The sequence below is a fragment of the Eimeria tenella genome, genomic scaffold (assembly GCF_000499545.2).
Source record: "Eimeria tenella Houghton genomic scaffold, Eth_scaff31, whole genome shotgun sequence".
Lineage (NCBI taxonomy): Eukaryota > Apicomplexa > Conoidasida > Eucoccidiorida > Eimeriidae > Eimeria > Eimeria tenella.
In genome coordinates, this window is record NW_013542966.1 from 275,279 (window position 1) to 288,165 (window position 12,887).

Below are 12,887 nucleotides of genomic sequence, written 5' to 3' on the forward strand. Positions count from 1 at the left end.
GCTGAAATACTATTCAGGGTAGGATGCGATCGGTAGCGAGCCGCCTACCTCAGCCAATGAAATCCTGAAGAAAGACGCGTCAAAAAACTCGGCGTTCTCAATAAAACCGCCTTCTCGAATGTACATCTTGCCTTCTGCATCTGGGTCTGGATCGAAATAGTCCTCCACATCCCATCTGCATCGAAACAAGGCTGAATGTGCAAATTCTCGATGAATTACCCTGCGCGTACGGTGGAACCGGTGTGCAAGCTGGTACAGGGACAACCAAGTAGACACAGAACTGACCTGGACCGCGGCACCTCTACCATTGCATCGACACCGCACATAAGAGCGTCCCAGAATGAACTGAGAGTAGTGCTGCCTCCTGGCAAGTTGCATGCGGCGCCTACAACGGCCATTGTCGTGTCCGTGGTGTTCGTGTTGATAGTGAGTGCCTCTTCGGCCCCTTTACCCTCAATTTCACGCACTAGGAACTCCATAATGTCCTCCATCGTCGGGTAATTAAACATCAGCGTCGGCTCGATGTCGATATTTAACCTTTCAGAAACAAGCTCCGCTAGCTCTACAGCAGCAATTGAATCAACTCCTAATTCATGGAGTGGGGCCTGCATATCCGGCAACTCGCCGTCGTCCCCCAATACATTCTTCGCTGCATCGATCACCGCTTCCCTCACTGCCTTGACAATGGCCTCGTGTGTCGGTCCAGATTCGTCGTGGCCCTTGTGTCCCGCTTCACAAGGCTGCTGAGTGGGAGATTTGAGGGGAGCTTGGGTTCCTGCTCTCGCGGCGTTTGAGACTGCTTCAGTTTGGTGAGCATGATGTGTATACGTATGAATAACGCCATCCAACTTGCCTTCAAGCAGTTTTTCTCGGGCAAGAGATCTCCTGAGTTTCCCACTGCTTGTTTTTGGTAGGCTTCGCGGTCTCAGGAGCCAAACTCTGTGCACACTGAGGCCGGTACTGGTAGCGACCGTTCGACAGATATTCTTAACTATTTGGTCATAGCTGGACCTATCAAAGAGCTGCCGGCGGACCCGGGCCCAGACACCCTTTAAACCGTCTTCTACACGGAGCTCGGCAGCAATGCCTAGCACTTCATTTGAGTCCGCCTCGATCGCAAATGCAGCTACGCAGCCTGGACGAATTTGAGGCACTTCTAAAATTGCCTCTTCAATGTCTGACGGGTAATAATTTCGGCCTCTAATGATAATAATATCTTTGAATCGGCCGGTTACGTACAGCTCTCCATTATACATAAATCCACAATCTCCAGTGCGGAGCCCACTTGCCGGAGTGCTGTTTCCTTTCGCATCTTTCACAGATACATGGAATGTTTGGCTTGTCTGTTCCGGCTTGTTGAAGTATCCCAGAGCCACAGATTCACTAAATGCAATGATTTCCCCGACGTGCCCATCTGGTAACTCTTGATCAGTCTCCGGGTCCACAATTTTTACTGCAGACACCCACGAAAAGCAAATGCCCATTCTCCTGGGTTTTGTTGCGCTCATGCTTGTTTTGTGGTAAAGTAAATGAAAATAAGGCTCACCAGTGACACCTTTAAATGGAAAGCCACAGCTGACAACGTCCTGCACGTCGCCCGCTGGCTTAGAAGCAGCTTCCTCAGGGGTGAAGATTCTGACAATACGTTCAGCTCGTAACTTCAGTGCGTCAACGTAAAGGATAGTCGCACTGGTTTGCCAGTCCCCTCTTCCAGTAACAATAAGTGTGTGCTCGGCAAGACCGTACGCTGGAGCAACAGTACACGGTTTGATGCCTTTCGGGCCAAATTTCTGGGAACGCACGTAAAGTCACCAGGAAGGCTTTGATGTTACTTACACAGCGGTATATCCTGTAAATAAGTCACTCGCGCCTCAAGTGTAATTTTTGCGCTCACCTCAACAAACTGTTCCACTGTTTGCCTCCGGACAGGCTCCGCTCCGGATAGTATTCCCGTCACATGGGAAAGATCTAGCTGATTATACACGTTATCAGGCATCTTCCGTGTCACCAGCCCGAAGGCGAAGTTAGGAGCAGCACTGCACACGCACTCGTATTGGCTTAAGGCTTTGAGCCAAACCCAGGGCCGTCGAATGAAATCGATTGGAGACATTTGGTAAAGAGCGGCTCCACAGAACAGTGGGCAGCAGACAAAGCCGATGAGCCTGAAAGAACGAAGAGCATACATTGACTTTCACACGCCAAGCAATTATGTCTAGGGAAACAAAAGTATAGGCGGTTTCCAGAGTCCTGCATGCCCCGCTTGACAGTTCTGATGCTGGAAGTTGCAGAGCCTGCTATTCTTACCCCATGTCATGGTAGACTGGCAGCCAAGAGAACGCTCGGACTCTGTGACCTTTGCGCGCCATTGATACTTCATGGCGTCTTTTCCAGAACTCGTCCAGCTCAAAAAAGTCATAATCGTGGGTCGAAAATTGTTCGTTGGGGTCTTTAGTCTCCAAGTGCGTCGGAAATTCGAAGGAGTGCCAGCACAGGTGCATGTTATGCAACAAAGAGGCATGCGTCACCATGACTCCCTTTGGTTCCGAAGTACTTCCAGATGTGAACTGCGCAGATAGGGAACAGAAGTCGCAAGTTTAATTGAGTCAGTGGATCTCACATGCGCTAAATTGTCAGCGTGATGCAACAAAACTGCGCTACTGGTTGAGACAGCCAACATTTCATGCACAGAAACTGCTTCGCCACAAGCCTACCTGCAGAAACGCAATGGAATGGGGATCCAGAGTTGCCGGGGGGCAATTAGCCGCAGTGGCTTTTGTTTTGATAGTATCTGTGCAAATCCACTCAATTTCTTTCCATCGCCTCTCACGAGATACAACAGACATCGCCGCAGCAACCCGACGGTAAGTTGTTGAAGTGAGGGCCTTTTTAGTTCCAGCACTCGCCCCAATATCACAGAAACGGGGAATATCCGTCACTCCCTTTGTAGGATCAGGGGGATAGACAGGAACAGCGGCAATGCCAGAAATAATGCAGCTGTAGAATGCAACAATAAAATCTATCCCCGGTGGATAGCACAAGATGACCCTGTCATTCTTCTTAATTCCTATTTCCTCCAAGTGAGCTGCTAATGTGTATATTTGGTCCACTAGCTGCTTGTAAGTTCTTATTTCAGCCACATCTCCTTCTCCATTCAACCAGACAACCGCTTCAGCGTCTGGCGCCTCCCGAACCCACTTGTTGAATGTGGCGGCAAACGGATTACCACCAAGCTTGCTCCACAATGCAGCGATTGGTGGACTCATTGAACGGCGCGATGGACTTGTCGTTTCCGACGTGTCGGACTGAGTTGCGGTTGATGACTCCGCTAATTTCCGCTTCGTTTCCAACATTTTCGAACAATTGCACCCCCGCCTTTCACGCCCGACAGGGAAACGGAAGCAACAGTCACTTGTGTGAGGGCCGAAGGGCGACCAACTCAGAATACATGTATCAAAGCTTCGGTCTAAAACACATCACAACTGGCGGTGCTGCTTGGGCTTGTGTCGTGGGCCAGTCTGTCAAGTGGAGTGCTCGCAGTGAGTTCCTGGAGCCCGCAAAAGTAATCGAGCTTAGTTCTTGAAGTAAACCCCACGGGATGAACGCCAGCCTACGAAATTGGCGCAGTAGTCTTCGTGACAAGCAGTCAACCTCACGTAGCTGTGGACCGTCAGCACAGGGCCTGAAACCACGGATTGCTGGTGTTTATTTGCCCTTTAACTGTATGTCAGGAGATGTCTATAAAAGCGGCCAGTCGCAAGCCTCCCAAAAGTTCGTTCTTCCGTGATATATGGCTTGGTGGTTCTTGACCCTTCAGTCACGCTGCTCAAGCACAACGCGCTGCAATATTAAGCGAGAAAACCCAGTATGAAGCGGAATGAGGCTTTTGCATTCTGATGATTTGGTTTACCAGCTGTCTAATGAACTGACCCCAGTAGGAGCGACGCCTCTGCACGCCAACAGCGTGCGCACGCTGTTGTCCCACTCGGTTATAGTGCTAGACGGACGTCACACAGACGACGCGAAGCCTGAAGCTGCTGCGGACATTTGAAGAAAAAGAGTAATCACAAAGCCGAAGCAAGTTCAGGAGTAGCTAACTGAGCGGTGACTACTAGCTGACTGTCACGGCGCCCAGAAACGAACGTCGCTGTTTCACGGACCAGTTTTAGGCCAGCAGAAGCGCAGCCAGAAGATACCTAGCAGAGCGTAAGGGAAATTGGCCTTTAATAAGAATAAGGCTGACGGTTTTAACGGTAGGGAACGGTGAATTGTTCGGCTTTTGCCCCCAGAAAACCCATAGACAACCGCAGCCCACTACGCGAGCAGGGAGACGACGTGCAGTACGTGAGACAGGTTGGCGTCGGCGGTGTTGCCAAACTTGATGCCACCACACCGCATTTGTCCTCATTTAGCCGGAGTTAACCAAGAAAAACATGCTAAACGTGCTTAAAGTTCCCCTTTGTAATGCAATTTTCTGCTTTTCAGCGAAATAGTAACAGCCTTTCACGAGAAACGCCCTTCTGCCGACGCGAGCACTGGTCATGCGCGTGTTAGCAATCACATTAGCAAATACACCACTCGTGAAATCATACAAAATGAACTACGTTAATACTGAGGTAATTAGTGAGGCAGTCGTTCTCTGTGTTCCGTTCATGTCTCTGTGGCTGCGGCGCCGCCTTTACTCAATACGGAATACAAAACTCAGCATTTCGCTTCAAGATGCCGTCGTCAGCAGGGTGGCATGTCAGCTGATTCTCATCAATCAACAACGCTTTATAATCCCTTTTTCATTGATTATTCAGCCTAGAAGGCGGCAGTTTCAAGCTTAGTTTGTACCCCTACTTCATCCTCACAAGTAGTGAACAAGTCTTGACATCAGTACAGCAGTGATATGAAAATTTGCATGTCAGATGAAGTAAAGTTAAGTCACCCTCATTTTTTATCCTCGTTGAGTTCACGCTGAGGGATAGCTTCAGGGCAGCACGTACGGAAGCGCAAGGAGATTTTTGAAGAACGTAGCCCCACTCAAGGCTTACATTTGACAACTGCTAAGCAAGTTTAGCCAGATTTCCTGTTGCTGAATGCCTCGTATTTCTTTTGAGAGTGATACCCCTATTATTACCCTCCTACTGTAAGCAAGGATGCTGGCCTTTGATTTTAGTCCTGTGTTTGTGTCATCTCTGCGCGCTTCAATGGATGGAGGAGATGGAGTTTAATGAGCAGAGGCTAAAATCCATAGGCTAGTTAGGTCCTGACGAATACCCAGCCCTTCATGCGTCCACGCAAATGCCTACCTATGTCCATCTATGTTTGTATATGAATCCACAAATGGACGCCCATGCACACATTCTTTCATGCATATATGTTGTTTGTCTGCATGTAAATTGGTTTGTTCCAACGTGTGAACACAAGGTGGGAAGTCCTGAATGAGGTTCGGCTGTTCTTCTTCGCGTTGGCAATGGGTACCACAACACACAGTACCAGATCAGCTCTAATGAAGGGCTTTGCACTATTCCTACTCCTGAAAATAACATTAACTACTGCATAGCCCTTGATTCTGCACCTTACCCGGTGCTGTAGCGAAATATAGTTGGCATCTGCCCATCCGCAGGCTGCCAGGGCAGCTGACTAAACTACCCCAAGCACGTCAAACAATAGTTTACTTTATTGCTGTCTCATGCTTCAGCTTATCAGACAAGATAGAGGATGCACAGGCGCCACTGTCGGTTCTTCAGCTATTTCCGCTGCACCCCATCAACTGAGGCGCAAGGCGAAAATGCTTCACTGTCTTCAAGACAACTGTTTATCGAAACACCATGCAGCGTTACACTTCTTCGCCCTTCATAGCGCGTGAGAATGTATAAAGAACCCACTTTGGTGAATCTCCAACTCAAAGGCTGACGATTACTTGCCATTCAGGTAGTCCAAAACACCCTTTTTTTCATGTAACCAACACCTGGCGTATGCCTTTACTATTACAGTAGCTCATTTCCCCTGAATCCTGTGCATGCAATTGCTGAAGATCCTCTGCTCATTCTACCATATGAAGCATGTGCGGAGTCGATGCTTTGTGGTACGTACCGGGTCACTGTAGACGAACAGGAAAGCTAATCTCGCCGATTGTTACCGTTATAATGTAGGCAGCGACTACTGAAGCTATTATGTTACTATCACCTACAGACTCTGCTTACACGCCTTGAGTGATTCTTACACACATACAGTTTTGAAGAGCTCGCATGCGTCCCATTTTACAAAAAGACTGTCCATGCTTGACTCTGCACAGCATGATTTCTGGGTCTGTTCTGAGTCACTAACAGTCCCAAGGCCTTATTTAGCATCACCGACGCCTGACCCTTGCCTTGCTGTGCCTTTGCGGTCCTATGCGTGTACCACAGACATTGAAGCGCCAATACTATGACCTTCTTTTGCTCAAACTTCCGGCAAAACAGAAGCCAGAAAGAGAGCAAGGCTGCTGCCCACGCTGATAGGCCTCTAGATGTAGAAGCGTTCAAGTCCACCAGTGTCAACTGTAACACTTGTTGCATGTATTCTCTGCAAGCTCTTACACAGGCCTTGCAACGGCTCTCGGAGGCACAAATACACATTATACGATGAGGTTCACACGGCAATACTATTTCGCCCTGTCAAGCTTAATGTGCAAACAATTACTTTAAATTGTCTGGCTCTCGCCCACAAGCTTTTGGCCTCTGAGGGGAGCCGTTAGACCGCCTCGGAGTGGCAAATTCGTCTCGTCCCTGTGAAGAAGAAGCTAATAACGTAGAGCAATCATGCAGTAAGGGAAGCCAGCTGGTCACAAGACGGGGCCTGCAGATTCCCGTTGTGGTGGCTACGCCGCAAGTTTAGGTCTGAGGAACCCCCCACAGCTGCAGCCGCAGCTGCCAGCTGCAGCTTATGCTGCGTCTTCGAAAGAAGAGACGCATTGAAGCAAACGAGCACAAAAAAGTATACCTTCCCCTCAAAGGTTGCCTCCACATGAGCTAAACTCCGTCCTTAAGGTTCCCCATGTGTCGTTACTGGACGTCAGGCGCTGCAGGTCGCGAACAAATGCCTCAGCAGCCTCAACAGCGGATTCCGACTCCTCAATAAACTTTGAGTGAGTATCTTTCCTGGGCCCCGAAAAGTTCGGTACCTCGGACTCCAGCGCAGCTTCCATGTCCAGCACCGCCGTCGCCAGGCCAGCGCGGCTCAGCCCCTGTCGCAGCGCTTCGCGAGGGCTGTAACGAGCAGACGTGGCAGCGTGAAGCACGAGCTGCAGCAGTTTAAAGGTGAGAACAAGAAAAACAGAAGAAGCGACAGCAGAAAAATATGTGAACAACTAAAATGCCTTCCAATGAGCCTTGAGTGCAAGTTGACCCAGAGAAAAGTATATTGAATTGAAACCAAACCGTGCACAGAATGATATTCCTGTACCTTGTGACATGATGGCAGGATTATAGGCAAATAAGAGTTGACACTGCTCGTGACGCTAGCTAGCTACGTGGCTAGCTAATAGCTCTGTGCGGTCTCCTTTAGAGGGGTTTAACGTTGACTGTCAGATGGCTGACCAGGAGGGTTCTAGCGTGATACTCAGATATTCCAGGTAGAAGCTGCTCTTCTGCGGCGAATGCCTCTCGGGCGGACTGCAGGAGTTTCAGCTGATGAAGGGGAGAGACAGGAGTTGGATGCAGTAGAACCACCGGAGGCCCCTTGCTGTGTCTAGGAAAATCCATCACAACTGCAGCAAAAAAGGAGACACAAATGACACTCCTGCAATAAATATGCTGCTGCTGTTGCTTCTGGGAATAGGTAAGCCGCTGCCTAACCGCATTCCAACTGCATCTGCGCGTAGAGGTGGTTATTGCGTACGCCGCCAAGTGGCGTCCGCAGAAACTGAGACACTTGGGCAAAATTAAGCTCAGCACGCATAGGTGCATCTCACTGCTGCGCAATCGCGTTGCGGCTTCTGCCCGCTGCAGCAGGGGAACCATACGGCTGACGGATTCGACAGAAAAGACCCAAGCAGAATCATGTTGATCGCTGTTCGCCTGTATTGATGAGGTCGCATTGTCAGTTGCAGCAGCAGCTGCTGGGTACAGTTGTTGCAGCTCTGCTAGCTCTGCGAGAAAGAGCAGCATGAGCCCCGAAGGGAACATTGCGCCTCCACCGCCCTTGTCTTTTCATGTTAAGACTGAAGGTCCGCACACAATTGAAGTACTGCCATCTCTCTTTAAAAGAAACCGGAGGAGAGCTTTGTCGTCAGATTTATCTCCGCTAATCTTGAGCGCTGAGGAGCGCTCCACACAGTCAACGCGGAGAGCTGAACGGGCAGACAGCCACGGCGGGAAGCTGTACACAGGGCGTGTTCCCCCTCCTTCAACTGAATCGGATGCACAGATGCTGCATGTACGAGCTCAATCCCTTAAAAAAGTGAATGCATTGAACGAATTTAGCAGGATCGCTTTTCAGCGTAGCCTTTTGTCGGCTCAGGCTGCAGCCCCAAGCGGCCATTCTTGCATACAAGGGTTGTTGTGAAATTGGCTTACATTCAGACAATGAATTTCATATTTGTAGAAAGAATCCATTTCAAGTGAGCCACTCTCTAATATTCCAGCTGCCTCTGTGGCTTGCTCGTTGCGTACCCTCTCTCCAGCGATGTCTGTCACTTTCACCGGGCGCTGTTGCGCTCGTTGTTCCCTTTTACCTTCTCTACGAACGCTATGGCCTGTTGCTGCTGCTACAAAGCAGCAAAGTAGGGGTTTCACTGCACCAGGTGCCCCTAGGGATTCCTCCGCAACAGCGTCGGCCCCATGTGCTGCAGCAGCTGAAGCGTTTCCATTTCTTCGGCAGCAGAAGGATGGAGCCATGGCTGCAGTGCCTCCCACCTTCGGTACCATGGCAGCATCAATGACAAAAGAGGCAGCGGGGAGAGTGCAAGTGGTGCGGGACATGGACTCATTTGAGGCTGAGGTATACAGACAGCCCGCGGCTCCGCTTGCAATCTTCTTCTCTGCCACTTTCAGCAATCTTAATAAAGGCCTTCTTGAGCAGTTTACTCAAATTGCGAAAGCGACCAACAGTGTCGCGAAGTTTCTCGTCATAGATGTCGATGAAGTGCCGAGGGCGGCATACCACTGCGGGGTGAGGCTTCTTTGCAACTCCAGTGTATTTATTAATAGGTTGCAGCACGTATCTGTAGTTTCTGTTGACTTGCGTGCGTGTGTGATTCATGCACTCCTTTTGCGTTTGCATAAGACGCGGTATTTTTTGCACTTCGATTTCGGCTCGTGTTTGCATTTCTCGTGCGCCTAGCCCCCTCCATGTTACATGTAGATATGATGAGCTGCTGCCCTCAGTGATTCTGATGGTTGCGTTTCAGTATGATTGCTGTGAGAAATATGGTTCGTCCGCCTTGCTGATGTGCGAGGTTCTCTTTCAATCGTTTTAGAAGCTAGCTCGCGTGACCAGTTGATTACTTCGCTGCCAGTTCGTTGAATATGACCTCCGCCATTGTCGCTGCCGATTGAACTGCTGCATTACTTGCGTTTTCACTAGATTCGATGCCAGGATTACAATGGCGTTTATTAGAGTGGGGTTCATTGCTGCCACGAATATTGCGAGTACCAGCATTTACCTCGTGCCGTCTCATCGCCTATACTGTTACTATTTTTGGTGGGGTTGCGTACTCAGGTGGAGCACCCCTGCACTTTTGTCGTACAGTACAATTGCGACGCGTTCCGCAGACGCATTGCGGATCCGGATGGCATAAAAACGGTGACCCCTAAACCCTAAACCCTGATATTGGGTCCTAGCTTAGCCCTCAATAGGCATTAATAGACATTTCGCCGTCTTTCACAGCAGGTGAACACCCACATCCCCAGGGCCGTAGATGACTGTAAATATTATGGCTGAAGGCTTGCGGTTGTTTGTTGTCGCCGCAGCCGCAGCAACTCGTGAATGAATTCAAGGCGGCACTGGATGCATGCCTCAGTGCAGTGCAGCAGCAGCCACCGCCGCAGCAGCAGGTGGAGTGGTACACCCACAGCATCCCCGTGGACAACTTGAACGTGTATCGCGTGAACTGGCCAACGGCCTGAACTAAGCTGGAGTTCCATAACTTCAAGCCTAGTCTATGGGGCAGTGCAGACTGGGGTGGTGCTTTTGAATCGGTGCTTCCTCCTGGCCCAGGGTTTCCCAACAGCTGTTTGCAGCCATTTGAATCGTTGTTCATGCTGCATTCTACGGTATATATGTACCCTGTATCAGCGCTAGCAGCAGCAGCAATAGCAGCAGCAACGGCGAGAACACATACGCTCCGCCCGCTGCACTTGAAGCTGCTGTCAGCTGGCTGCTGCTGGGGCCGACTGGCCGCGTGCTGGGAAGGAACGAGATATGAATACGTTTTGAAAAAGAATTTGCTGTGTACAACGGATGGATATCAAAGTGGCGTAAAAAAAAAAACATTGGCTGGCCATGTGTGGCGCATTTTAGTAAATAATGCAGGAGAGACCAGTGAGTGCCCGTTCCACTGTACACTTCAGGAAAGCTAGGAGCTAAACTGCGGGCCTTCTGTGATCCTTTCAAATTGCCTTGAAGACGCCTGCGGAGTCGCAGCCTAGGACTGTTTCCTTGGATTAGGAATGTTTGTGGCTGTCGCTGCTGCCCCACTTGGAGTACGGCTACTGCTGTCAGCTGACGCAATCTTCTTGTCTTTGTCTGCCGCATCTCCAGCGGTGATGCAGAGGGAACCTGCTGCTGCTGCCCCTGCTGCGGCTGTAGTATACCTGTCGTCTATCTCAGGAAAGAATGGCTCCTGCAGAGCAGCCACTAGAGCGCGCACCTTCTTAGGGCCTATCCCTGGGCACTGCTGCAGCTGATGCTGATGCGCCATGAATATATTCCGCATGCATCTGAACTCCTTGGCGAGCGACACGAAGTCGGCACGGTTGACAGAGGGGAGTACTCGCAGAACCTCTGCAGCAACGAGCGCAAGGACCCAATGAACTTGAACGCAAATTGTACATCTATATTATCAAATAAATATTCCCAATGAACTACAACTTAACCGAAGATGCGACGAGCCGATATACTGACCCGAATTGCAAGAAGAGATTCTATATCACAGGGTTATGCGTACACCGTTGATTCTGCTATTCTTCAATTCTGGTGAAGTAATTCGTGAGTTCCGTCCCCCCGTTGTGTGTCTACGTAGAACTAGATATCGACTTGAAATCGGTTCTTCCTCCTTGAAATAAGTTCTTCAGCATCATCATGATCCTATTAAAAGGACTAGAAAATAAGGCTGCATTCTACTCATTTTATTGCAAAGTTTTCCCGACAAGACCCACCCGCACAACGCGGCGCGTGCCGCTCGTCAAGTGTTGGCTGCAAAGAGTCAGAGGCTCTGTTCTCCGAGGCTTTGAGCTGCTGCAGCAGCTCTGCTGCCTCTGCAGGCGAGTTAACTACGAGCAGAATGAATCCATAGTGAAACGCATGCAGAATTACTTGGGCTGAAGAAAAGAGCCGCACAGCACAAGAATCGCAGCAGCAGCGATGCAGGCACCCCAGCTGCTGCGTTAGACAGGAACCACAGAAAACACAGGAAGACTTAAAACACTGCTTGTGACACGGAATTTTGCAAGATGAGCACTAAAACCCAAGTCAACATGCAAAACCGGAAAAAAGCATATCTGCGCGCATCCCCGAGCTCAGCCACTTCCCCCCCTATTTCTCATTTCGTACCTAAGGAGGCATTTGCCCCCTCCACGTCATTAAACAGCAGCAAGAAACGCTTGCTGAGTTCCCTGCGGCGCTGCAGCGGCAGCAGCCGCTGCAGAAGCTGCTTGGGGTGCAGTCTGTGGTACTTGAGGCTCAAGAAGACAACGCAGGCGCCGACGCCCACTAGGAAATCGGGAGCAATTGGCGCGTAGCAGAACGGCACAGAAGAGAAGAATCTGGAGAGGAAGCAGCAAATAAAAGGCAGAGAGAGCCACAGACTGTAAAGGGGTAAAGATATAGATGAGGAAATAACAGGAATGCTGTTTGCGTCGCATCTTGCAATGCATGCGTTGTTGGTTTTCCCTGGCAGGCTCACTTCATGATCGGGTTTGCCTGCTGCCGCAGAGAGGCTATTACCATCTGGCCGGCCTTCGGGTGCGTGAATGTCAAGGCATATTGCGAACGAGACTGAGCGGCCGCTTGCTCCTGCTGCTGCTTTTGGTGCTGCTGTTGCTGCTGTTGCTGCTGCTGTTGTTGCAGCTGTTGTTGTTGCTGCTGTTGCTGCTGCGGCTGTTGCTGCTGCTGTTGTTGTTGTTGCTGTTGCTGCTGTTTCTGCTGCTTCTGCTTTTGCTGTTGGATCTGCTGCTGTACGTGCGGCTGTTGCTGCTGTTGCTGCTTTTGCTGTTGTTGGACCTGCTGCTGTTGTTGCTCCTGCCGTTGTTGCCGCCATTCCAGCGCATCGGCCGCCTGCTGAATAGTGTCTTTGGGCTCTTCTTTGTGCATCTGTGCGAAAAAGTTCGGCTGCAACTTTATATCCAGGGGAGGGCAAACTTATTCCGCCGCATGCAGATCACCTCTTGCCACTCCCGTCTGCTAGGTGGCTGTACGCGGAATCGCTAGTTTATTTTGTTGGAGCTAAGCGCAGGTGTACTTAATGGATCATTTTAGTGGGAAAAAACTAGAGTACGTTCCAACCAAAGGCGAAGCGCATCAATGCGCGCACAACAGCGATAGCTCGATCCCTCGATACCCCATGACTGCTTAGACACGAAACAAACTCCTTGTCTTCAAAGTCCAATAAACCAAGTTTGAATTTGAATTTTATGCATGAGCGATTTTCAATCGGCTACTGAGCGTGTAACGTCTGAGGCTATATTTCGACTGAGTAAGAAGCC

At 50.0% G+C, this 12,887-nt stretch overlaps 5 protein-coding genes across 5 annotated transcripts in view; 1 reads left to right on the forward strand and 4 right to left on the reverse strand.

Annotated features, from left to right (window-relative positions):
- Positions 1-2,110, reverse strand: part of ETH_00015480 (Equisetin synthetase, related) — a gene marked incomplete at both ends in the record, with an annotated part of 29,999 nt that extends 27,889 nt beyond the window's left edge. The window contains 3 exons of the mRNA XM_013376060.1: positions 49-175; positions 286-1,790; positions 1,895-2,110. Coding sequence (XP_013231514.1) covers positions 49-175; positions 286-1,790; positions 1,895-2,110 — 1,848 coding nt within the window. The remainder of the gene's footprint in view (positions 1-48; positions 176-285; positions 1,791-1,894) is intronic.
- A 190-nt stretch (positions 2,111-2,300) lies between these two features.
- On the reverse strand, positions 2,301-3,350 carry ETH_00015485 (uncharacterized protein; the record flags this gene model as incomplete). The annotated part of the gene is made up of 2 exons (XM_013376061.1): positions 2,301-2,564; positions 2,712-3,350. The coding sequence occupies 2 exons, from the start codon at positions 3,348-3,350 to the stop codon at positions 2,301-2,303; spliced, it is 903 nt and encodes a 300-aa protein (XP_013231515.1).
- Positions 3,351-6,973: 3,623 nt separating this feature from the next.
- ETH_00015490 (uncharacterized protein) lies at positions 6,974-8,150 on the reverse strand (the record flags this gene model as incomplete). Its single annotated transcript, XM_013376062.1, has 3 exons — positions 6,974-7,267; positions 7,563-7,732; positions 7,937-8,150. 3 exons carry the CDS (start codon positions 8,148-8,150, stop codon positions 6,974-6,976), a joined length of 678 nt encoding a protein of 225 aa, XP_013231516.1.
- A 709-nt stretch (positions 8,151-8,859) lies between these two features.
- ETH_00015495 (RNA-binding protein, putative) lies at positions 8,860-10,091 on the forward strand (the record flags this gene model as incomplete). Its single annotated transcript, XM_013376063.1, has 3 exons — positions 8,860-9,135; positions 9,685-9,768; positions 9,936-10,091. 3 exons carry the CDS (start codon positions 8,860-8,862, stop codon positions 10,089-10,091), a joined length of 516 nt encoding a protein of 171 aa, XP_013231517.1.
- A 518-nt stretch (positions 10,092-10,609) lies between these two features.
- ETH_00015500 (DNA repair protein rad10 domain-containing protein, putative) lies at positions 10,610-12,495 on the reverse strand (the record flags this gene model as incomplete). The annotated part of the gene is made up of 4 exons (XM_013376064.1): positions 10,610-10,968; positions 11,343-11,504; positions 11,737-11,948; positions 12,089-12,495. The coding sequence occupies 4 exons, from the start codon at positions 12,493-12,495 to the stop codon at positions 10,610-10,612; spliced, it is 1,140 nt and encodes a 379-aa protein (XP_013231518.1).
- Positions 12,496-12,887: the final 392 nt, after the last annotated feature.